At 42.4% G+C, this 26,614-nt stretch overlaps 1 protein-coding gene across 3 annotated transcripts in view; it reads right to left on the minus strand.

Annotated features, from left to right (window-relative positions):
• LOC119461662 (dedicator of cytokinesis protein 1-like) overlaps window positions 1–26,614 on the minus strand; it is an 87,695-nt gene that overhangs the window by 15,549 nt on the left and 45,532 nt on the right. For all 3 annotated transcript variants that reach the window (XM_037723048.2, XM_037723042.2, XM_037723036.2), the window contains exons 30-38: window positions 24,891–25,096; window positions 19,629–19,714; window positions 19,385–19,541; window positions 16,885–17,337; window positions 11,122–11,349; window positions 10,208–10,546; window positions 8,892–8,975; window positions 7,040–7,171; window positions 2,382–2,500 (exon numbers count right to left, since the gene is read on the minus strand). In XM_037723048.2, the coding sequence (XP_037578976.1) occupies window positions 2,382–2,500; window positions 7,040–7,171; window positions 8,892–8,975; window positions 10,208–10,546; window positions 11,122–11,349; window positions 16,885–17,337; window positions 19,385–19,541; window positions 19,629–19,714; window positions 24,891–25,096 (1,804 nt within the window). The remainder of the gene's footprint in view (window positions 1–2,381; window positions 2,501–7,039; window positions 7,172–8,891; window positions 8,976–10,207; window positions 10,547–11,121; window positions 11,350–16,884; window positions 17,338–19,384; window positions 19,542–19,628; window positions 19,715–24,890; window positions 25,097–26,614) is intronic.

Below are 26,614 nucleotides of genomic sequence, written 5' to 3' on the forward strand. Positions count from 1 at the left end.
AATATTATGCAGTTCTCTTTCTCTCTTTTGTGGTTCTAAAAGCTGAGATGAAAACCCATGCACCTGTGTGAAAACTTTGACTGACCAACACTGATTTGCATGCAAAAACCTGCAACCTGGCATTGCCGTGCACGGCTTGTGCAAGCAGATTTCCCCAGAACAGATTCTCACTCAGCTTAAATAAGGTTGCACGCTACCAAATGAGGAAGTGACATTTGTCTGACCTCTGATCTTGAAAATCAGGTGCGTGTTAAATAGAGTGTGCATTAAATCAAGTAACTATACCACAATAGACAGGGGTAATTGGAGATCACAGAGAGAGGCCTTCTTCCTGCAATGGACATACATATAGGCTGATGATGATGATACCACAATACACTGAGGCCAGCTTGTTGTCATTTTGCTAATTATGCTGGTAAATACGCCCAAAGTAGCTGACTGACCTCCCATTCTCAAACAATCGACTCGAAGCTCTTCTTCCACTGCCCCGAGTTGAGCACAGCAACCTCCCTTGACTGATGGAGGCCTACACTTCTCAAGAACTGCTGTGGAAGATCATGAACTTTTGTTGAGGGGCAACACCACCACCCCCTTTCTTGAGTAGAGGTAGAAGGGCTGAGTGGAGGGACGTTCTAGAATACGCCGGTGAGTTTTCCGAGTCACTCAATTGTTTGGAGTACTCGGATGCCCTGGTTTTTTCTGATGCCATCCATGCTTACCGAATTGCAAATACAGCTGCTGTAAATGATGCAGCAGCCACACTTTTCATGGCAAGATGCTTCCTCAGTATTTTTACCACTAGGCCTAATAGTGAAGCAGTACGTCTTGATTGTATTACTATCACGAAACCATGGGGGGTAAGTTTTGGTCACTGACATGTTGGCACTGCCAAGAGTCTCGCAAAACTTTGGAATATTGTGTTTGAGCAGTGGAAGCCAAAATATTTATGACAGCAGGCATGCCAGCTGCCTGCCACACACATTCTCTGCCAGCAGTCTTACAAGCCAGAGCATATGTGTGTGTGCTTGGCTGATGGTAGCTTATAAGGGATATGGCGATTTACAGCAAACTAAGAGAAAGTCTGCCTCTGCACCTGCAAGGCAAGAGCAAAAAGCTTCAGAGTGGTCCACAGGCTCCCAAGTGAATCTGTGAACTGCCAGCAATGCGCAGTTGGGGTTGGCTCCCTTGATAATAAAATTTTCGCCTTGGTTTCTTGCAGGATTTGATTCATAAATGTTTACTAACAAGGTTGATTGTTGGACTAGTTGGTTCTGCCTTATTGAGGTATTTTTCAGCATATTAGACGGGGACACGAAAGTGGACACACACAGCGCTGTGTGTGCCCACTCTCTTGTGCTGTGTGTGCCCACTCTCTTGTCTCCGTCTAATACGCTGAAAAATACCTCAATAATTACTAACAGGGTTTTAGCGACCGCAAGTGTTCTAAAAGTTACGAAGCTGTTGAGTCCTTCGGACCATTGAAACAGTAAAGTCTCACTTAGAGAAAATAATAATTTCAATAAATTTTTTAAGCAGAACAATATTACTTCGTAACATCACGATTCAACTGTATTTTTAAAGACTGAACTTTCTGAGAAGACCTCATATTGTGAAACCACAAAAATGCGGAACTGCATTTGAATGCACCCTTTGGCAGTTCAAAGTGGCTTATACTCTCATAAAGTACAAGAAACAATTTGTTTATAACAAAAGACTTAAAAAATTTATTGTATTAAATGCATGTGTTTAGGCTACTTCCACATACTGCCTTGGAATATGCTGTCATGAGTGTCCCCTGAAGAGGTGAGCCCAGTAGCGCACCCAGGTTCTCTGCCAGGGGGGGGGTTGACAGTTTGCCTTAGTTTGCCAATACTATCTACACAGCACTAATTTCAATTTCTTCATGGGAAATTGTCAAAAAATGTGCTTCTTGCACAAGTTTGCGAGTGTGCAGATGATTGCGTGTCTTACATCTTAGTTGCAGTACTCAAGGGCACAAGGAAAGAAAGGTGGTTAAACAAAAGGGGGGGTTAACTCGGCCTCAGGGGGGGGGGGGGGGTTACAACCCCCGAACCCCCCCCCCCCCATCGGTGCGGCCACTGGGTGAGCAGAATACAACAAACAAAACAACTAGCCTCTAAAAGCATGCACACAACTACAGTCAAAACTCATTATAACGAAGTCACGTACAACAAGGAAATAACTGTTATATCGAATATATGTTATATAACTATGTATTCATTACCCGCTGATATTGGCAAAACATTTTTTTTAGATTTACTTCATTATATCAGATAATTCAATATATCTGCTTTCGAATATTAAGGTTCAACTGTATTAATGACCAAGAATAATACCTTATGCAGTGAAGCATTTCTTACCTATCTGGTGCAAAGACAGAGCTGTCAGTACGTTCTGTCCGTGAAGATGGATTAGGTGCAGGGACAACCTTGTACCGCCTGATGAGGATGGGGTGCTCAATCAACTCTGGAGGAGGTGACTGAGGAAGAAATCAAGTGCTCAGGTTTTTCAACTAGCAATCAAAAACCAGGCTAGCACAGAGTGTCTGCAGTATTGCCACCACAGAGGTTAACAGCAGATTTCCTTCAAAATGAACTTTAAGGAACCTCAGAAAACTGAACAGCTGGTTCCTTAACAGCTTAGCCCTGGGGCGCCAGAGTCAGCTCGTCTGGATGCCTGTGCACACACCTGGCCATGCCTTAGTAAAGTTGTGTGACAATTTCCACTTGCTCCTTGCCATTGAAGTACCTAATTCACAAATATGAAACCCCTCTGGTTGTGCTATTTACATAGGAGTTGGTTGAACTGAAATTGCACAACAGGTTTTATTTGTACCAGACAGGTGGCACAATAAAGCTTATCCATCTTATATCTGTCTATGTTGCTCATGTCTAAAATTAAATTATGGGGTTTTACGTGCCAAAACCACAATCTGATTATGAGGCACGCTGTAGAGGGGGACTCCGTAATAATTTCGACCACCTGGGGTTCTTCAACGTGCACCTACATCTAAGTAAACGGGTATTTTCGCATTTCGCCCCCATCGAAATGAGGCCGCCGTGGACGGGATTTGATCCCGCGACCTCGTGCTTAGCAGCCCAATACCATAGCCACTAAGCAACCACAGCGGGTGTGTTGCTCATGTCTACCTGCGAGCTCATGTCTCTTTTCAGACATGGCAGAGGGGCGCAAGAAGCCCACATGGTTTCTTAATGACACGGAAATTCAAGACCTTCTTACGAACTCTGATTCGGAGGACTCCAATATTGACTTTGGGTGACAATAATAGCAATGAAGAGGCTAAATCATTAATTAGCCTAATTATTATTTGTTTAATATTTAGATTAAAAATTTTGTAAGCGGTTCAGCAACATGATTCTAATAAATACCATTTGAATCTAAAGCCTGCCAATGTGTTTCTTCAACAGAAATTGAATTTTATGCACTTCAGAAAACCTCTGGTACATGGTGGGCATAAATGCCCAAGCGTCTACCAGTTTAATAGAAGTGCAATGCATCAATGTACAAGAAACTGAACAAGGGTACCCTAACTGTTCAGTTTATTAGAATAATTCAGTTTAACAGATTCTTACTGTAATAATTACAGGAATGGACAGAGAGTGCTGCCAAGCTTAGACCTGCACACCATTGTTTTTGCTGTTGGTAATACAAAAAACCATAAGATGAAGAATAAAAGGTCACGTATGTCGCAAGACAACAACTGGAGCAAGAAAAAAGCTACGAAGAATTCAAGCTCTTTAGGTTTGTTCTCAGGTTCCTTGGCAAACAGACGTTTCTCTACTTAGCCCCACTGAAATGTGGCTGCTATAGCAGGGGTTAATCCTAAATCATATTATACAAAATTTTTTTGAGAATGAAATAATACATTATTTCTATACCCCTCTGTCTGCGTCACATGAATATGTACCAACTTGGCCAAATTTCAGTGCTTTTGGATTCGATATGAGGAAGTTAACCATTTTAATGACCAGGTGACCAGGTCAGTTCGGTTTCAATAAACGAAATAAACTGCGGCATGGCGGCATCTTGATAATGCCGGGGTTGGCGAGAAGGTAGCATGGGACCTCGACGGTGCATGCCAGATGAACACAGCCAATCAGTGCAGAGCTGCGCTTCACTTTTTTTTTTCTCTTTAATTCTTTTCTTTTTTAAATTTTCACTCGAGCAACCGCTGACACAATTGAATTGTGAAATCACACAGGCTGTATGGCTTCATTTTTCTTTCTCTTTTCTTTTTCTTTACAGTGCTTCTAGACTGACGACACTCTTGAACAGCATGGAACAATTTTTTTTTTGTTTACCTGCAGAGTTTCTAACTCACTTTCAGGCTGCCATTACAGCCAGTGAAGAGCATGTTTCCTTTCTTTTCTTCACTCACACGTGGATCCTCATGTCGGAATAATCCTCGACATTAAAGAAGCAAACAGCAACTGACACCGGCACTAAGTATACAATTCTTCAAGTGCTCTTCAATTGTGCTAAGAATGTTTATCTGTGCAAAAATAGGGTTCGTTGAAGCCTACGTTGAAGCCTGAGAAATTGATCAACCTTCCAATCTCCTTGATCTCACTTCTAGATGGAACAAGAATGCTGACAAGCTCGTAGGAAGAAAAACTGCTTTTGCAAAGCTTGTATATTTCGTCTTGCTCAGTAGACATCTACGAAGACAAAATGCTGGACGTCAGCTCAGCCTTGTGCACGCAGGCCATCAATGAAAGCCTTGCTAAACAACAGCCACACATGGGATGACTGTTGCTGCTGATGACGGCGTAGATTTCTCAGAGAACATCTGTGATAAAAATTGCCGGAGAGCTGCAACTACTACCGGAAATAGAGAAGTCCAGTGACGAGAATGACCAAGAAGCATGGCGGGCGGGAAAAAGACTTGGAGGGAGCATGCCGTCAGAAAGCTGCCCCCAGCAAGCCAACCTCCTCCGACACCACCCCTCCTTTCCTTAGGACCCCACCTCTGTGTTGACTCGCAAAATTAGGCCTTCCATGGTTTCCATACCTTACAAGGCATTGTTTGGTTCGCAGTAACTTTTAGCGATGCCCTAGTCACGATTGCCCTTGCCACCTGCTATTCGCTCTACTCTCCCTATACTCTCAACGTGCTTGGCAGCTAGAAATTACCCCTTGCCTATCATGAGGTGAGGGCCTGTTTCCCCCATGAGGCTTTCCTTTATATTTCTTCACTGCTAGGCTTTAAAATTGTGCACGTGATGCTCTTTCCTAATCTTTTTCTTTCCTTTATGCCAAGAAGCCTGCAAGCCCCTAACTTCATAAAATTATAAAATTATTAATTATAAGTTAAAATTATAAATCATAAATTTGATAAAATTATTCAAGAAACATTAATAGGAAAGCTGCAGTGTTATGGAGTTCGTGGTGTTGCCCTCAATCTAATTCAAAACTACTTAGCTAACAGACATCAATGTGTATCGATAAGCAGAATTCTGTCTGCTATGCAACCTGTTAAATACGGAGTTCCCCAAGGCAGCATATTGGGGCCGCTTTTGTTAATTATATTTATTAATAATATTTAAAATGTTGACCCTTCAGCCCAATACATAATCTATGCTGATGATACTAGTCTTTTCTTTTCCGGAACAAACATTCATGATCTCGTGAATCTAGCTAACTTGACATTAGATAAAATATGTGGCTGGACACTTAACAATTCTTTACAAATTAATTGCTCAAAAACTAAAGCTGTTCTTTTTCGCTCTAAATCCCCGCTTTATGAGCCCGCTCATTCTTATAATCTCATGTTGAATAATAACAAAATTTAATTTACTTCTACAGCAAAATCTCTAGGTGTAATGCTTCACGAATATACGAAATGAGATCACCATACGGAACTTCTACAAAACAAACTTTGCAAGGTCTTGGGCGTACTGAGAAAATGTCAGCGTATATTGCCAGTTCTTCAAAAGCTTTCGATAGTTAAGGCACTCTTCTCATCACATCTACGTTATTGTAACTTAATTTGGGCTAACGGAACACAGCAATCCATAAATAATCTTGTTATCCTACAAAAAAAGGCCCTATGTTCTGTTGCAAACCTACCATATAATGCACACACTACAGAACTATTCGTTAAATATAATGTAATTAGATTGAATGCGCTATATGAAGACACTTATACTTTCCTTTAGATCTGATATTGTGAAAAATCGCAATTATATACACAGTGTAGCTAACTTGCAACTAAATCCTTCTTCACGCCAAAACAGACACTCGGAACAATGGTATGTGTCACCCGCCGTGCACAAACTATCGCTTTCAAACATTAGGTTATTGCTTGCCAAAGACATTAAATAAATTCAAGATTTCTTATGAAAATGTTCGCACACTCTCTAACACTTCTGTTTTAAGCATGCTGTGTTAAATATGTTCATAGTTAAATTTCACTTTTTGTAAATATGTTTTCTGTGGACATCATGTGTTTTCTCATTTGACACCGACGTTGAAATGTACTTTTCTTTTACTGCCATGCTGCCATAGTGAACCGGGGACGTGGGGCTAGTCAAGCTGTTTTTAATGCAGCTTTTTTTTCCCTCGTCCCAACCACTTATGTGAAACTCCATGTAACTTGAACTGCACCATCTAATGGTTTCGACATTGACTGTCTTACGCACCATAGCCTCACTCAAGCATCTTGTATATGGAAAGGGCTTGACTTACGACACGAACATGTCCACAGCGTACCAAACTTAGAAAGAGCCATTGTCATGTCAACACAACTGACACAGACTTTAATCACTGATTTCTGCCGGCGTAACAGCAGCGCACATCATTTTGGTGTGCTATTCTGTGCCTTGTTCTGTTCTTTACCTCTAGTTTTGAGGGAAAGTCCAATTATATAACAAACTGCTGATATGGCAAACACATTTTGTGTAATGAAGGTATCTGTTATATACAGGCTTGACTGTATTTAATGCAAACTGGTGTACTACTAGCAGCTAAGCAGATGAGTCATTAAAAATATACTTACTGCTTTGCCATAGTTCTCTTCGATGTGTGCCTTCAGCTTCAAGTACTTTTCTTGCATGTGTGAATGGTATGGCTGGAGGCTTTCTGGGGCCTTGTCTCGGTGGATTTCAATGCCAGCTTCCAGAAGTGGTATCTGTAGGAAATACACATGTTATTTGCTAAACTATAGTCCAGGCGCAACAAAACACGAACTCGCACAATGTGCACTTATTACAGCATTTATGTGAATAAGACTGCACATGATGAGTTGGCTAAAATGCTGAGGCCAAAGCACTGGTTGTTCACGTCCAACTTTGAACTACTTTTTCGGTACATGACTAAAAACAAAAGCTCACAGGAAGATAGAGGCTTGAAGTAACAAAGAAACTACTACAGTGGAATCTCGATGATACGATCACGGCTAATACGAATTTCCGGATGATACGAATTTTCCTGTGGTCCCGGCCGAGCCCCATTACTTTGCAACGTGCTAGAAAACGGTTGTTACCAATCGATTTTTGACCCACGTCGGTTGATACGAATAAACGCGGTCCCACCGACGGCCGCGAAAGAGCACAGCGCGCAGTTACGCGCTTTCTCCCTTTCTCTTTTGGTGCGGAGGTGCGGACGTGGTGCCGGACAGCGCGGAGGCCACGACTGGGCGCGAAGAGTTTGATGCGTTTGAAGCGGTGGCGCTTTTGTGCTTTTCCCCACACAGGCGTGGGGAAGCGCGGCCGGCCGCCGCAGCGAGCAAACATTCGTGCGGTCTATCACTTCAACGGAAACTGAGCGGCGTAAGCACAGCGCATACAAAGGTCAGAGCCATGTGGAGATCGCTTTCAAGATACGGTGCACGCGACAACACCGAAAGCCGGTACAGGCGCAGAGTACAAGCACGCATTTGTTGGCAGAGTAGAAGCCGTCGCCCCCCCCCCCTCCCTCCTTCCCTCCCTCCCGCACTGCCTTCCCGCTTTGCTCCTTTCGCGTGGGAGATTGCGTCGCCAGTTACCTTTGCGCCCGGTTGCAAGATACGCATGCTCTAGGCTGTACGTTCGCTCTCCGGGAAGCCGCGCGTCCCCCGCGCGCTTTCAGCACATACGGAGCGCGGCGGCGATTTTATCGCCCTTGGACTGTTGCTCCACGTCTCATGCTCCTCCTCCGCATCGCCCTCGTTGATCTCCTCTCCCATCGGTGGGCGCACCTCGTTGCGAAGCGTGCTCACTACTGCCCTTGTCGGCGAGATTTTCCCGCGGAAGCCGCATTATAACCGGTATTTCGTCTCACGCGGCTGCAATGTAAGCGGTATGCGTATACATGGAGTTCTATGGGAGGGTAAACGGGAGTTGGAAAAGGCCGCGTTGTAGCCAGTTCTGCACTATTAACGGTTGCGTTATAAGTGGCCTATACTGTAAATGCTTTTTACGTAGGTGTGCCTGAGTGAGTTCACCTCCGACTCTTTAATTTAGCTAGTTTTAATTGTGTTTCGATGATACGAATTTCGGCTAATACGAATATTTTTCATGACCCCGTAAAATTCATATCATCGAGATTCCACTGTATAACTAAATGTACATTGATGACAGAGGTGCAGCTTTTTCTGCTATTATGTTATCTGTCACTAGCTATGCTACAGATGTCCATTAAACAATTTTTCAAGTCTGAACATTGGTAAGCATGTACAACGAAAGAGTACAGATGTCTTTCACTTTAATATTTTATTTCAACCGGCAAGAGGACTACATTAGTATTAGCTAATAATTTGGTTGACACCACAATAAAGCTTCCACAGTGGTACTTCCATGGCCCCACCATAATTTGTGACTAGGATACCAGTCACCACATTCATAATCTTATATTCCTTGCTCCTATCTTACCTGACAGGCAATAAGTTCCTTTAGCCTGTTGATTCCATCAATACTTGACCTGTTTGCTTCAAGAAACTCTGGAGTGAAGAATGCCTGAAAATGAAATTAATATAGTCACTTTATACTCTTCTCATCAGAAAAAGCAAGGAAAGCACCGCTTTCTCCATTTTATAAACATGCTACTGTACACACAAGAAGTAAAAGAACTATATTTCTAAGCCCTTTCGTGCTGGTATAGACAAGCAAAACCTTCAAGTTTTTAGAGAATTTTATAGACATTTATGTTACAGTTCCAGCATGCTACTCGGGTAGAACAAATCCTAATATAACTCGCACAATAACAAAGCAATTCTATTAACATGAAATGAACTTCTTAGTAGCATGCAGCGACCTAGCATCAATTGTGTTCATTCCATTTTTTTTCACAAGCACTCACCCAGAGCCAAAGCCCCAGTATGGTGGTACACATAAGAAAAGGAAAAGACACTGCAGCCCAAAATTGATATGATACATGGCTAACACGAAAACAAAACACTAAGGCAAGCACACAAAAATGTACTTGCAAAGTCATATGTAAATATGCAGTCATATTAGGTCCGCATTGGATGCAACAGTTTTATAAACATCAAAGCAAGACCACTCAATATCATCATCAGCAGCAGCCTATTTATGTCTACTGCAGGACGAAGGCCTCTCCCAGTGATCTCTAATTAAACCTGCCTTGCACCAACTAATTCAATTTATTTGTAAATTTTCCAATTTCATCACACCATCTAAAAGCAACTCTTTTCCATCCTCAACTGTGCTTCCCTTCCCCCGTTGCACCCCATTCTGTAACTCCACCAGTTACCTGCGTCATAACCTGCCTAGCTTAAATTTTTCCTCTTAATGTAAACTAGAATATTTGCTAGCCCCATCTGCTCTCTAATCCCCACTGCTGTTTTCCTGTCTCAATGATACGCTTAAAATTTTTTGTTCCATAGTTCATTGCGCAGTCCTTAACGGTAGAATGCAATGATTGTACACTTTTCTTTTCAAGGATAGCGCTAAGCTTCCGGTCATGATTTAGTAATTACCTGCCAAAGAACATGAAGTTTCCATCACTCAATATACATAAAGCTTAATCAGATGCTCCTTGCAGGCATATGCAACTTACAAGTAAACAAGCACATGGAATCAGAAGTACCATGAATGTATTGGAAATGAAACTCGTGGTCACTTCCCTATACACAATGATTTTACAATACATGAGACATTTTATATATGACGCAAGATATAAAAATAAAACGAAGCAGAAGAACAGAAAGACTGCACCAACTTCTTACCTTCTCATAATTGCCGATGCCTCCATTGACTGCAGCATCCACAATGCCTCCCAGCAGCATGCTCAATGGGTTCAAGGCAAGGCTTGAGTCTGCCCTGTGTTGCAGCACCATGTCCTTGATCTTGGTGTTGGTGGCTTCCATAGTCTCAATGGCATTCTGCAGTGGGCTGACTTCAACAGTGTGAATTTTGATCACAGAAAACCAGCGAAGGATACCAGGAAGCATGTAGGCAGTTTCTAGTGTGGTCCGCTCAAGCCAAATGTTGCCAATGTCACTGTCAGAGTCTTTCTCGCCTCGCCGCAGGGGACGTGAATAGGTGAATTTGCTCACCTCATTCACCTGAATAAAAAACCCAAAGACACAGCTGCATTTCTTTTGAAGGGTAGTAACTATTTTTTTTAAAGAACATGATAAGAACACAGAAGTAAATAAACAAAACAGCATGCTAATGCAGTAAATCGAGAATACAAACAATGTTCAGAAATATACTGAGTGCAAAGTAAACAAGCTTGCTTCTCTAAAAACCACAGTTCTTACAGAAATACAGCTTCATTTCTGTTCAAGTAGCATTCTCTATTTTGGCAGTTATAAAAAGCAAACTGCCTTAGGTTGTATACTACCATTCAATACATGCACATCATTGCATTACCTTTCACTTTTTCAATTTCCATAATCCCATTTAAGCAGAGTAACATAGATAATTATACTTGGAGTTATTAGATATGCTTAAAAAAGCACTTTTAAAGCCATAAGACTAAGTTGCAGCAACAAAAAACATATGCACTTCAGCCTGGCAATAAAGGATGGCACTACAACTGATGCACTTCACTGCAAATTATTATTTTGGCTTACAGAGTATAAGCTCGATACAACATGCCTTTCCAATTCAGTAAAGAAGTTGACAACATACTCACCCTGTAGTACTTGAGAATCTGCTCATGGACAGGTTTATTCTGAAAGCGCTGGGGGTTGTTCATTACAGGGTCCACCTTGTTTATCTGAAGGTACTGGGACTGTGATTCAGTGACATCTTGGCCAGGAATAGTCAGCTTGGTAAGCAGCATGGCATTGGGAAATTGGTTGAGCAGCCTGGTGCTGAAGTCACTCAATCGCTCATACTCTTTTCCTCTGTACACAAAGACCTAGTAAGCAAGCATTCAAGGCACAGCTTTAGTTTCATACAGATTAAAAAAAAAAAAAGAAACCTTATATTGCACATAATTTGATACACGACCCCCTTCAGACCTTCACCTTCATGCAAGTAGCAGCTCTGCGTGCACAGGTTTGTCTCAGTACTTAAGCTGCATCTCAATACTAGTGCAGAAGAGCCAGTTAAATTAGTACAAAACTGTGCCATTTATGAACTGGGCTAACAAGATACAATGTAGCAGCAAGACTAGAATGCAGTTTAGTGAAGTTACTACTACTGGCTTGTATAAGTAAAGCTGCTTCAACCAATGACTTATTTCAAGTAACTTCTTATTATTAAAGGGGCCCTGAACCACCCCTCGGGCTTGGTGAAATAACATAGTCCACGGGTAGCATATGTTGCTGTGAACATCTCATCCAAGTTTTGCTGCCGTACGCGGTGCGTGGAACTCGTAAGCGGAGCGCGCAGTCACCTTTCTCTCAAACGCGCTCTTTTCAAACAGAAGCCTGCTCCTCCCTCACTTCCAGAGGCTTTATTTCGTAATAAAGCGGATTCCCATACGCAGCTCCTATTGGTCACTGAGGTCGACTATGGAGCATAGATATGGCCGCCGCCGCGGGGTGCTGCAACGAGTCCACTGGCTAAGCGCACTGCAGCTCGCTAAGGACAAGTGCATTTGGCTTACGTTTAGCACGTCGTAAGCGCCAAAATCGGAAGTCGTAGTGTCTACATTAGCATCCAAAATAAAATTTGAACTGCGTGCCATGGTGACATTTAGAAGGAGGAGCGTCATGGCCACTCCCCACTCCGCCGTAGCCTTCGCAGTGCAAGGCATTGAAGAAGGAACGGGAGCACAGCGGAGACCGTGTGATACTAACTCCGCTTCTGCTGAACGAATTGAAGTACTTTTTGCGACAAAGTATTTCTGAAATTGCCCATTTCAGGGTTCGTACAGGTTTCCAAGGCAAAAATTCAAGGATATTCCAGGACTTTCCAGGACCTGTCACAGCTTTTTCAAGGACTCAAAGCGACATCCAAAGTAGGATTTCTTTACTCTAACATTTCCAAAAATGACTAGTTTTATTGCAATTACAATAAATAAATGTATATCACAATTAAAATAAAATGTATAGCCTTGATAACTTCTCAAGATCACAACACAAAATGAATGCTTAGAACGGCGGCTGAGATTTCTGCAGTATGGGCTGGGTAAAGTCCACCAAAAATATTCAAAACATTCAGCATAGGGTTATTGTGCTAAAATAAAAAAGAAATAAATGTATATCCCAATGATGTTAGTATTGTGTAGCCTTGATCACTTTGCAAGTTCACAACAATGCCGAAGAAAAAAAAGTTGACAAAACACAATGAATGCTACCAACAGCTACTCTGACTTCTCCAGTATTAACTGGGCAAGTTTACCGAACATTTTCATACCATCCAGTGTAGTCTTCCAACACATCCATTATATTATAAAAATAGATGTACAGTATATTGGAATTTTGTAAAACATGTCTTGTCTTGATCGTTTCTCAAGTCCGCAATATTAAATTTAACACAACAAACACTCACAACTGCTCTCAGGCTTCTGCAGTATTAGCTGGGTTGGTTCATCAAACATTTCCAAAACATTCAGCATAAGGTTATTGCACTTATTTTATCATAAATAATATTATAACAGACCTCCACCTGAAGGCACAAAGGCACTGAGCATCAGTGGTAAAGTTGCTCCACTAAAGCTCTCTTTAGCTTCATCTCACGGGCAAGAGGGAAAGTGGGAAAAGGCAGACCGACGGGCGAGGAGTGAAACGAACGATAGGGTGAGGAAAGCAGCATAAACACTGCCAGCCGAGCCGGCACCCAAGCGCGGCACGCATCTCTCACTCCGTTCACGGTTTGACGCGGCGAAGCCTTTTATTTTTTTCCTGTAGTTCTGCAAAACGGAACCGTGTGTGCTCGTGCCGGCGTATTGTTTCTGAAATGGGGACTATGTCGGATCGATGCCGATCTACCACAGAAAGGAGGTCGCAATGTCGATATCAGAGTGCATTGCTCATGAAATTCAAGGATTTTCAAGGAAGCAAAAAAATTCCAGGACTCTCAAGGGCCTTGAAAATGCACTTTTCAATTTCAAGGGTTTTCAAGGATTTCAAGGACCTGTACGCACCCTGGCCCATTTTCACTTCAAACGCCTTTCTCCACATTGACAAAAAGTGGTTCAGGGCCCCTTTAAATGAGGAGGCATTCCTTATATATTTTGCTTGGCACTACACTCATAACACATGCTTGGTTCACTCTGACAGCCAGTTGTTTGCAACAGTGACAAGTGATAAGATGCTGCAAACAGTCTTGCAAGCATGGCAGCAACCATACGCCTCTTTGATTATCTGCTTCTGACATAGACAGCTGTGCCGATGCATATAAGTGCTATGCACACAGCTTTCTCAACTGGAACATTGGTGCATTCTCATCAGTATTAATCTATTGTATGAGCCCAAAGTTTCAAACAGAGCTGCAAAAATGACACTCACTGTCGATTCAGTCATCATTCTCATGAGGTGAATTGAGCTCAGAAAGCAAGGCAAAAAGCAAGGTTATCACCATGAGGTGATAGCATGGGGAAACATGCTTCTGAGTAGACAGCACAACTGCAAGCCAACCGCTGCTACCTTACACCCTGAACAGATCAGGCTGCCTTGAGTTCCCAGCTCATGCCATTGTAACGTTATTCCTTAACTTGCCTGCTGCCATCTGGTTGACAACAAACTTCCCAAATGTCGCAAATTAAAGACGCCCATTGCTTGCAGCATCACACTACAGCCTTAGCTGAATGAACAAAAACAATGATTTCATGCAAATTAGAATGCAATGATTTCATGCAAATTACACTGCATGCAAATGGCACACTGAATACTGTACATGACTGATATTATGCAATGTCAGCATGAGGAAGACAGCATTATTTTGCAAGCTGTACACAAGTCAATCATGCTATGACCTTAGTTAGGAGCTAGTGCTTCACACCCATTAAAAAATGAAGCAGTGCTTTACACAATGCTACACTTCCCATTTAAACACAACAAAAATAATCTTTCTGAGCAGCCTAAAGTCAATGTTGCAGCTTAGTTCTCAGGACTGCAGTTAATCCTTTGTTCACCAATGGCAACAATTGTTGCTGTCGCTGTACATGTGTTGTTACTGTATTACAGACATTGTAGGCTAGGTGGGAAATTAATTTCAATAGCATTGTACATGACACCTTAAGTTGTTAAAAAAGCATGCAGTTAAAGAAAAGAGGCAGAAATATGCATTTTCACTGACAGACTCATGAGAAGTGAAGGGTTAATGCATAAGCATCACAAGTTTAATTTTTTATGCCCTTGCTTCAGAATCACTGTGAATCGGAGGAACAACAAAAACGTGTGCTGAGCAAAGGCATTTCAGTTAGTATGCCCCACTGCTGAAAGCTGGCACACATAACTAAGCACTATACAGTCAAATATCAAAATATAACGAACATGGATAAATTGAAGTAAATATAAAATTTTATTTGTCATGCTTTATTTCATGATGAATTCTCCTGCTATAATGAAAGCTAAAATACAAGATCAAACACAGTATCGGATATAGGGAAGCAGATTTGTTTAGACAAGGCTCAAAATATGTATTCTGGTAGCAAAAATGTCAAATACAGTTGCAGAACAATTTTTCAGATCCGCGAACCTGCCCCTATACTGAAATTTCAAATGCCGCATGGTGTGCTGCTTGATTTTTAACACCGGAGCTGTTTAAGCCGGGCGTAATATGTCTGCTGAATCCAAAAAAACCCCTCGCCGAGCGGTGAGTGCGTCGCCATGGCAACCGGGTGCAGCTGGTGTGACGTAATGCATCACCACGGCCAAGCCGTGCACCACCGCCGCCAAGCCATGCCTAGCAACAACGTCGCTACACAACACTTGTGCCCGCTCCCGCCCAGTCACGTATAGCTCTACCTAGCTACGCCGAGCTCTTCTTTGCTGTGCCAAGCTGAAGCTGGGCTTGGCCTTTGCCTGACTTTGTGAAAACTGGGCATAACCCTTGCAAAGGTGGCGAAGGGACTTTGCAGTTGCGTTGCAGAGTTGAAGCCTAGTTTAGCTTGTGGGTATACCTTGATAAAACATGGGCAAATACTGGGATGAAGCTTGTATAAGGAGGATGAAAGAGGAATAAACATTGTCTAGCTTTATGTAGCATAACCATTGTAATATGAACATTAAAGCTTGATATAACTTGCCGAACTTAGCAAAAACTTGATATAGCATAACCTAGCAAAACTATAGCAAAACCTTAGCAAAACCATTGAATAACAGAAAATGCAGCTCTGCTGTGCCTTTACCCTTGCAACAGCAACGCCATGCAAAGCTAGCCACCATATTTTTTTTTATGTGATCTGGGAAAGTCATGCTGTAAACATGGCAGCTGCGAACAAAGTTGCCACCATGTCGACTCAGCACCAAACCGCAACTTCTGACTGCCAACTGCTGTGCAAGCGGCACCGATTATTAGTTAGGCCTAATGGCCAAGGCAGTTCAGCAGTGATGAAAATTTGCCAACGGCTGGCAGAGTGGCTGGCAACAAACCGTTCAAAGAAGCTTTCAACAAATATGTTTGTACCAGTAGACCCATCGGCGATCGAGTGCGAGATCACACGCACAGGCTAGACAGACAGTCGTAGTAGCAAAGTTAAGACTATACTTAGCAAGTACAACTTAAGTGCACGGCCTTAATGTTGAAATGGCATATTCTGGACGCGCATGCACATCTTGGCCCGTGACTTGGCTTGGTTGGACCACAGCTGACAAGCAAACGTCGCAATCCCTGGTGATCACAGTGATTGCACAGTTGTGTATGAGTGATGGCGCAAAGTCTGTGCATTTATTTTATTGTTATTTCTAAGCATTATATCGGCACAACAAGCTGCCAACGGGCCATCAAAATCCACAGGAGACCTTTTGCTAGCCCGATGGAAACAGCACACTTGTGTTTCTTTTTCATAGACTTGATTACTTTTTTTTTCACCCGAAATACTATCATTAGTGTATATGCTTATAATGAATATTGGATATAACAAAGGTATTTTTGTGTCAGATGCACATTCGTTTTAACGAGGTTTAACAGTATTACAAAAGTGAATAACCTGATGGCGACTTATAAGTAGTAACAAGTGGAAAGTTCTCACACAATCGAGCTACTTGAGACTCTCTGCCTGGAAGAGCAGAAAGAAGACACAGCACTGTTTCATCCATGTAGGTTTTAGCAGGTGACAGTGCATTGCCCCATGTTTTCAATCATGTTGACCCGTGTGACAACACTTCGTACGTCAGAATGTAAAGACTACTACACATAGCAATGCATCTTCTTTGCCTATTTGCATAGATGGTACATGTCAGTGAAATATCTTTATACAAGATTTCTTAAAAAGTAAGTACTCCTTCTTGAGAAATAATTCTCAGTGACATGGAAGTCAGCTCCTAGAAAGGCCGCTCACCTTGTTTTGAAGAAAGGCTGGAAAATTGCGACCATAGTAAGCAACTCGAAAGTACTCGGGTTCTGGTCGCAGTTGGCGCATGATGTTCTCATAGAAGGTGGCGATGCGTGCATGCAGAGAGCTCAGCTGGGCGTAGTCAAATGTCTCATTCTCGTACTGTGCCAACAGCTCCTTACTTAGCGTGATGCCGGCCTCCCAGAGCTTGCCCTTGTCAAAGTAGTCAAGGATATCATGGTAAAGGCGCTCCTTGAGCTCACGGTTGGTCTCACACTGGGGATATTTGGCACTGCGTAACAGGCTCGGTAGACTCTCATCCGACCAGTGCAGTAGCTTGGCATGCAGCTGCAGTGTAAAGGCTGCCTCTATGTAGTTGTCACACTCCAGGTGAAGGTCACACAGCTTGTGCAAGTATCGTATGTACATTTCTTGCCGGTTGATCTCATGGTAGAACTCCTGCAAGAAATAAGTTTAATGGCTTCAAGATAAAGTGCTTAAAACCACTTTCTGCAATAAAGCACACAACTAAGACAAACATCAAGCAATAAATCTGTAAAAATGACAGTTCTTACAAGCCAGCCACAGCTGAAAATGGCTTTCAAAGAGTCAAGTGGCTCTAGACATGATAAGCATTAATATCTAAGCAAATAGTAACAACAGTTTACTTTGAAATCATATTCCACATATTTCTTTTTTCTTTCTCTCTTTCTTTATTTTTTACGAAGTACTTTTTGTAATAAGGAGAGCTAAAAATCCTAGACTAAGCTTGTGACAATGAAGACTCAAATATTCTGAACTTTCAGTAAATTCAAACAATTTCCTAATTCACATAGAAAATAAAAGAGTGACTTTCAAATAATTCCCACTTGCTCTTTTGTGCAACATGGTATCTCCTGCAGAAGGCGGTTTTTAATACGGACATTGACATGGTGCTGAATTATCATAGTTGAATTTTACATTCAAACACAAAAGACTTCAGAAAGTGCAAAAGCAAGCAGAGGTTCTGTAGCTGTGACTTGCTACTTTAATAGACTGGCAACATTTTACAACTCAACCACCTACACATTGTATCTGCTCCTATCTTTCTTCTCCAATGGGACACCAAATAAAGATATCTTCAGACATGAAAAAATAAAACATTTCTTGAAGGAGATGGTGGCAGCCATCAACCAAATCTATTAACCCTTTGAGGGTTCTTACCACACATGTACGAAGGCGATCTTATGTTTGATATTTCCCATGTATTCGACACCGCTGGTTGTTGAGAGGTGCTGCCACCTCTATGGAGTCAAACCAAAGTCATTTGAAATTGTGTTTTCACTCACCAGGGTGTACAACTCGACTTGTTTACCTCAGAGCGCTTGCTCACGTGGTCGCAGATGCGCCGTCTGCTACCTCCACGGTGTGCGTAGAGGAGATGCTATTGTTTTTTTACGGTTGCTGCAATCATGTTTTCGGTAGCTATCAAGTTTCCGGCCGAACTTTAGAGATACTAATAAGTTTCCTGTTTCTATGCCTTCGGCTACAGTTCGCCTTTCAATTGCAGTTCACGTATTCCCGTACAGTTGGGTATGCACAATCGTGATTTCGATATGGCCGTGCACAATGTCTCTTCTCATTGCGACTGCTCAAGGGTTTTTTCTTCTGGCTTGTTTCTGACGCACTTATTCTGACAAAACATGTTTTTGTGAAAACAAACTGATAGCCATAAATTTTATTAGCCCTTTTTCTCAATCTCTTACTTTATTGCGTACTTGTATGTATACTGTTGGTGCGAGCAAAGCATGTTTGAAGCAAAATATTGCTTGCAATAAATTTTTTTCATTTTTATAAGTTTTTAATTATTTCCTATACTGGGAACTACATCAAAAAAAAAAAAAAACATTGACCACGGGGGCACGGTTTTTGCGAAAACGTTCGACCCTCAAAGGCTTAAGATCACTAGCATTTTCCGCCAACCAAGTTACGGTAAGTACTGCCAACCTCCCCTACTTAGTGACACTTGCACTTTACTCCATGTTCTTCATACTGAACATTGAAGTGTACTAGGCAAGGAGGCAGCTGTTTGTCTTAAGTGCATATGGATTCAGGTTGAAGCAACAAATCAGAGGGCATTAGCACACATTAGGAATGGCTGGACTTAGCAAAGCAACAGAAGGCCTTTAATTATGAGGCTCTAATTTGGACATGATGAGTAGTGTAACACTGAAGTAGGGCATCACTAATAGGCATACTATCAAAAATGTCAACATAACATGCCTTGTGCATATACCAGGTGCATGCAATATGTGTATCATTCAAGCTTCAGAATTTGAATTCAAACTTCCAATAATTCAACAAAGATTCATTGCACCGACTCTCAATTAACATAAATCAGTTGCAGTAACAGCATGTCTACGCCACTGCACAACTCAGCTTTTAGGGCTCCATGACCATGCGTTCATGAAGTGTCAAAACAGCTGAAAGCAATGCCGCACAGTGTGAGCTTCAAAGGGGTCCCTACCAGCAAATTCACAGTGCAGCTCATGCGGTTCTCTTTGTTTTCATCTGTGATGATGGTGCGGTACTCCAAGAGACGTTTCATCAGTCGCACCACTGTCTTGATAAACCTGACTCCAGCATCATGAAGGGCAGCATGGTTTTCACACAAGTCATACAGACTGCAAAACAAACCAGATAATTGCATGAACAATGTACATAAGGCCAACTGAGAAAGAAAATGTTATGCTGATAGAGAGCAAACATACATTTTCTGAAGAAGTTCTTGATACTGCTGGTCTCCTCGCCCACCTTCGACTAGAACGTCTAGCTTAGTGATCATTTCATTTTCAAACTGCAGGAAGGAATAAGCAAACAGGCTGGAAACTTGAACATTTCTATCTTTATAAACCATGGCACAATCCTAGCAAGAAAATCTTGACATTATTGGTGCAGAAAATAAGATGAATTTTATAAAGTCTGTCACAATACACTGTTCAAACAGGCCTGCACTGTCAAAAATGACAATTTTACTACAAACCTTAAAGATGTTTCATAGATATATAATCTGATTTCAAAATTCATTATATATACATAAATTTGTCCTCATTTTCTTTTCATTTTATACAATACAAAATTCTAAGCCTAAAGACGAAGTAAAACATAACGCACCAATTAGGCAGCTTTTAGTGTCGCCTTAGCAAAATTTAACATCCCAATATTTCTCGACGTTCAATGCAATGTTAATTAAGCACATACATTTCCCCCAAAAAAGGATGTTAGCTTAACTCCTACTAGATATGGTTCAAACCATTACGCTGCATTCTGGAATGATCACTTTGACGTGACGCAGCATTTAGGACACAATGCCTCACTGCATGAAGGCCTCTTCTTGAGATTCGAACACTTCTACTAGTCTACTAGGGAGTAGATGTGGCGTCAACATTGTGTTTACAGCTGATAATAAGTTAGGAAAAATATGCGCCGCCATGCAAAGAAAGACCAGTTGAACTGCAAGTAAGACCTGACAAGTGTTATGTAAAGCATACCAACAAGTTTGCAGAATGCTGAATGGGTGACGTTTACAAAGTTCCTTTAAGCTGCAGTCACTTTTATGTAGGGCATACAGGTCATTGTATCAATCGGAGATTAATTGAGCTTAATGTTTATTGACCAGTAGAACACCGTCTACCTTTTCGTTGCCCTGTCACAATTGAAAGTGTACTCCAAAATTTGCAAACAGTATAGTTTTGTTCAGACATAACAGCAAGAAAATTCACCTCATGGTGGGGCTTGTATTGATAGCTGTAATGAGCGTGCAAGTCAGCCCTCAATTATTTTGCACAAAAAGTTGTGATGCCTAGACAGTCATATTTTGCGAGTGACCACATGTGTCCATGATTAACAGGTTGGCGCTGCCCCACCTTGAGCATGCACAGATAAGATTTGTGTGTTACTCCTTTTCTGCCGTTGTGCAACCTTTCAGTTGATAATTGTCATTTATATTGCCTTTTTTGTTTTTTCTTGAGCCCTTGTTTCCCCACCTGCCTTTCAGTAGTATGACATATTACCCATCAGTCACTGAGCTACCATGCACAAAAAAAGCAAGATCCCTAAAAGCAACAATTCCGAAATGACAGCTCAGCCCCTCACCCCTTCCACCTTTTTTTTTTTAGGGCTGTGGCTAAAGGTACATCCGACACATCCCTTCACCTTTTTTTACAGACACGTTAGAAGGATTTGGCAGTTTTTTATGTCCACTTGTTGATTTCGGCATGCTTCATGCTAAGATACGTTGAGCATAAGCACGTGGAATAGCTAAATATGCACTTCCCTCGTGTCATTGTTCCTGTTCTGTGTGTTGGGGTGGAGCATACCTGAGTGAACGCAGCCGCCGCAGATCGTGCGCTCATGACTGTTGCAACAACTGCCGCATCTGCTTCTACAGCACTGATGTGCGCTTTCACAGAATGAACATGCATTCCATTCGCTGCTTCTTGTTGCGTCCCTATGACATTGTGTACCTCTCGCAAATGGACTAATCATGCAATTACGCTCAGTTACTGATCCACTTGATTGATTGGTGGAAATATGTCAGTGTTGCAGCCGTTGATCGCATATTTTTCAATTACTAACATGTCGAAGTCGAAACTGCGATGCTCAAATTAACATAAATGTTAACTAACCTGAAGCAGCGAAGCATAACTCCTCACCGAACAGTTAGCTCTGCTAACCACTCAAGTTGCTTTCAGCTTTCGTTTGCAAAAAGGTGTGAGTTATCCTTACAGCATAGTATCTAATTAAATTCTGGGGTTTTGTGTGCCAAAACTACGATTTGATTATGAGGCACGCCGTGCAGGCTCTTGGTTAACTTTGACCACCTGGAGTTCTTTAAAGGGACACTAAACAAAAATATAAAAAATGAGGAAAGCATCGAAATTTAACTCGGAAGACGTGAAGGTTCCGATACGCAGTGTTCATTTCACATATTTTTTAATGGATGGCTGTATTTTTGGTAGATTGTGAGTGAGTGGCAGCTGCACGTGGCAAACGCAGGGCTGCTCGCCGACCGCCATGACGTCATGTGCATCCACTTCTAGCAGCAGCAGCAGGCGTTATAACAAGGCGTTGAAGTTGGTTTCGAAACTGTTCACATTTAAGTTTCTCAACAGTGTACAGAAACAGGGCGGTGATTTGCATGTTGTGTCGACAATATACACACGCGGATAAAAGCAGTCGACCTTTGCGCAATAGCGAGCGTACACATAGACCGCCTGTGGCGTTTATTCGGTGTCTGCTCCAGCCCACCACCTACTTGCGCCAGCGCTGTGGTGCGTCCACTGCGGGCGCTATATGAAGCTCTCCCATAGCATTACACGGAAGTTTCATGACCAGATGAAAAGTATTGAAGAACCCTGCTACTACGATGCTAAAATGCCCTTTTGCTGACATGCCGCAGCTCTGCAGCAAAACAGGGCTCGTATGATAGTCACTGTCCTCAAAGTGCTCGGAGCACAGAAAGTCACGCTTTGACGGTACCCATGTTGGCTGCGATGAGAGTGCAGCGCGAATCCATATCCTTCGAAGCTTTGGCTCTGCCGGAAAGGTATGACACGGCCTGTCACGGCCAACGATACTTTTCTCACACCCTTGCGCGCAGCAGTGTAGAGGCATTCTCCTGCGTTGTGCCAGGTGCTTCACTGATCATATTAAAAAGCTGCACACAATACAAACGGCGATATAGAAGACTTTGGCACAAGCTCTGCTTGCGAAAACTAGTATGCGGCCGCGAGCAGCTGCGCAGTTGACACGTCGTTCGCTGGCGGTCAGCACCGTCCATGAACGTGGATAGACGCGGGAGATGGCTCGCGCCAGTGTCGGGTACAGATAACGTCAAAGAAACGTCTCTTCCTCTAGTTCACGGTGCAGTCACTAGACGCAGTATTCTGCGAAAAATGCAATAAATTCATTATTTTCCGCTAGTTTCTGCCTGAAAACAAGGTTGTGTCAACCAATTTCAGCCCTCAAGCTTTCATTTAGGCTAAAAATCTCGGTGGCAAAAGTTTTGTTCAGTATCCCTTTAACGTGCACCCAATGTACGGTACATGGGCGTTTCTTCATTTCCCCCCCCATCGAAATGCTGCCACTGTAGCCGGGATTCGATACCGCGCCCTCGGGCTTAGTAGTGCAACGCCATAGCCATTATGCCATTACGGCAGGTCTGCGTCGTATGAGGCATCGTGCTTCTAAACAGACATTTAGAAGTGGCTGTAGGCACTCCATGCGTCATAAATAAAAGGTTAGAGCAGAATGTACGTAAAGTGCACAAGAATTGGCCTTCAAAAACGCCAAAATAAAAAAAAGTCATGCAGCACATGGTTCAACAGTGCGCAGTCAGTGGCCATTATTAGGAGCACAAAAATCATTGGAAGTTGCCCGTTTCTAGCGTTGCAGTAGAATCTCCTATTGCTACGGTAGGGTACACGAGTTTGATGCCAGCAAAATACATTTTTTTTCTTTTTTTCTCTGCGATAGTTCACCTGATGTGATGAAAACCACTTTCGCTACTTACACCTGACAAGGGTGAGATGACAGCAAGCAGTGTGCTGAGATGACAGTAAGCAGTGCGCCCTCACTCCGGCTCGACAGCCACATCAACCAGACCGTCATATCATTTGTTTAAGTTTATTGCATTGTTCTTACACGTGATAGGAAGCACGCGCAACAGCAGAGTAAACATACTCTACAAACAATGCAATAAATGTACTTAAATGCATGACCAGATGGCCCAATAGATGCGGCTGTCGAGTGGTAGTGAGGACGTGCTGCTTGCTGTCATCCTGTTATTGTCAGATGAAAGTGGCGAAAAAGGTTTTATCCACGTCTGACAAACTGCTGCAGAGCATTAAAAAAAATTGAAGCTCGGTATCACAGCGTAACAACTGATTGTACCGCAATGCCAACAGTGAGCTACGTGGAGGCACTTCTGTACTGGCAATATTACTCACTCACTGCAAACTTTAGAGATTTCTGCCACATTATTTTGTTGATTTTGGCATTTCTGAAGGCAAATTCCTGTGTACTTTACGTACATTCTCCTCTAGCCTTCTATCTATAGCATATTTAATGCCTAGAGCTACTTCTAGACGCCTCTTTCATTAGAAAAGCAGGCCCTCAGTTACACTGGCACTGACTGCCATCTATGTGAGCTACTGCATGTAGATCCTCCCCAATGTTTACGCCGAGCCCCACCTAGCACATGCGATGACGGAATGGTACGTGTATATGATGGACAGTTCTTTACGTATTCTAACCAGTCTGAAGGTAGGTGAAGCTTTGCAGGATGCGATTTTGCGGAATAGGTTTCTTCTTATGGATTCGCCGTATCCAAGATTCACTGTATACATGCCACGTATATTTCTACACATCATTGTTAACAGCGAAGCTGTTCTTAGTCGACCCTTCACCGTCTGTCCGGCATCCCGCAGGTCACTTGACCAGGAGAGGATGACAGCCGTGCCGGGGGAGGGCAGGTCACGTGACCAGCAGAGAAGGAGAGGCGTGCTAGGGGAGGAGGACAGGCGATAAGAGAAGGTGTTCCTGTGCGGCGCGCCCTTTTGGATAACGCAAAACGCGTAGAGCTGCTGCCGAAGCCGTCCGCGTTTCCCTGCATTCGCGCCGAACACGTGTGGTGTCCGTGACTGCAGCTGATGCCTCTGGCGGCGGCTTGGCAGGTTTCGACCAGAGAACTGGACACTCGTCGAGTAGCGTCGGAAGTCGCTGCCTCTACTCGCCTCGCAACGTTTCAATATAATATAACTTCCTGTTGTAGATCTGTGTTTACTTGTGTTTATACAATAGCATCACGTGCAACACATGCACATGTAACACTCGTAACACTGGGTGTAACTAACACAGCTTCGCTGTTCGACCATCTTCACGGCGTGGAAGAGGCGGTGATTTTTTTTCTTAATCGGAAATGACCAGAAGTAAAGTGATTGGTTGCATGGTTAGCAAGGAAAACAATTCACCTCTTGGAAGTTTCCCTTGATCTCAAGGTTGTGCACATAGCAGTCATCTTGGTGGATGGAGGCGGACTTGCGTGGAGAGTAGAACTCACATTGCATCATGTCAAAAAAGATGGGAATGGTAGCCTTCCGCAGCTCCACTTCAGGAATCATGGTCATCTCAAGAAATGGGCCCACCATACCGGGCACAAAGTGGATCTTGTTTTGGCCTGCACATTTTGCACCAACACAGAAACAATGAAGCTATTACAAATGCCACTCTGCCACCGTAATCTACCAAATAAATATCCCCACACTGTTTTTCCAAAATTCGGTCATTATCACTACAGTCATGCATCATTATGACCTTTGTTTATTATGGATTACTTGAATTATAGACTGCTTTCATGGAGATGAAGCTTGCCCAATGTGCTTATGCCTTGTTAATGCAGTGAAAAGGCCTGAAAATACACAAAGCCCACAGGGGACTGCACATTTTAGTTTCTATAGTACTACAGACATTGTTTGTATGAATGAAACCTTGACAACTCTAAGCAGATTTTTCTTCCTTTATTAGAAATTCTGAACTGCCTTGGCTGAGAGAATAAAATCGGAAGATGCCCCAGCAGAAGAATTTCCCTTCATTATTTTCTTCTTTCTTTATTTTTTTTTTCATATTTAAAGGTAAGCAGTGATAACATTTTACACTGTCAGTTTGCGTTTCCATTTTCTGTGGTGGACTACACAGAATGGCTGCTAGGAATGCATTGCAGAAGCTGTGGGTTAAAGGCTCTCCTCTGATACATTGACAAGAATGCTCAAAATTCATCAGCTATCTTTGTGCAAAAAAGCTCTTCAATAAACTAGGATTTGAGTGCACTCAGTCCACCAAATCTCAACAAAGAAGTTGCAGGATGGGTGCCCATCTGATATTTGTATTTTACAATGCTAGATGCCTTCTTTGCAGTGTGGGCCCTCACTGTTCTGTTTCCCTGCGTTCACCACAACAGTAGTGTGCTTGAGCTCATCAAGACAGCTGGAACCATACCGGTGAATTGTACATAAAAAGTCAGGCATTCTCAGTGATTATAGGCCCGCAAGGAAAAAGTCGTGCTTGCAGGTATGTGCATGTTGCTTGGAAGGAGCTTTTTCTTTTTTTTTTTTTGAAGTGCTTCATATTACTTGCACAATTAATTCTTGACTTTGTTCTCAACACCCTTGCGTGGAACAATGTGTGAGAACTAATTATTATTCATAACATCCTAAACCATCCACACAGGTCTGATCACACAATGCAATAAACAAGGAGTCTTCCTTTTGTACTATCTCTAGTGGGTGTTTAAAAATTTTCTTTTTGAATAACATTGCTCCTCGCTCTGAAGTCAAGCGCACAAAAAATGCAGGATGTGGCAATTTAACACACACAAAGCTTCATGAATCTTTAGTGGTTTCAAACACATAAGGATTCCCCAACAAATTATGACACAAAGATGTGACAAGCAGTATTCACTTTCACTTTATCACTACAGGCAGCTGTTACCATCACTTCAACTAAACTGAAGTGTTAATCAGCAGCTTGTATAATGTGTCGAGTTTTTTTTACCTGACTTGGCATTGTGCTACTAATTTATCAATATAGTATGTCCCCAACAATTTCGCTGGTTAATTTTTTCACTCCTGATATCTGCCTTCTGATGATTTGGTTGTATAATGTCATCAATTTTGTATATGCATCCTTTTTTTAAATA

The sequence above is a fragment of the Dermacentor silvarum genome, chromosome 1 (assembly GCF_013339745.2).
Source record: "Dermacentor silvarum isolate Dsil-2018 chromosome 1, BIME_Dsil_1.4, whole genome shotgun sequence".
Taxonomy (NCBI): domain Eukaryota; kingdom Metazoa; phylum Arthropoda; class Arachnida; order Ixodida; family Ixodidae; genus Dermacentor; species Dermacentor silvarum.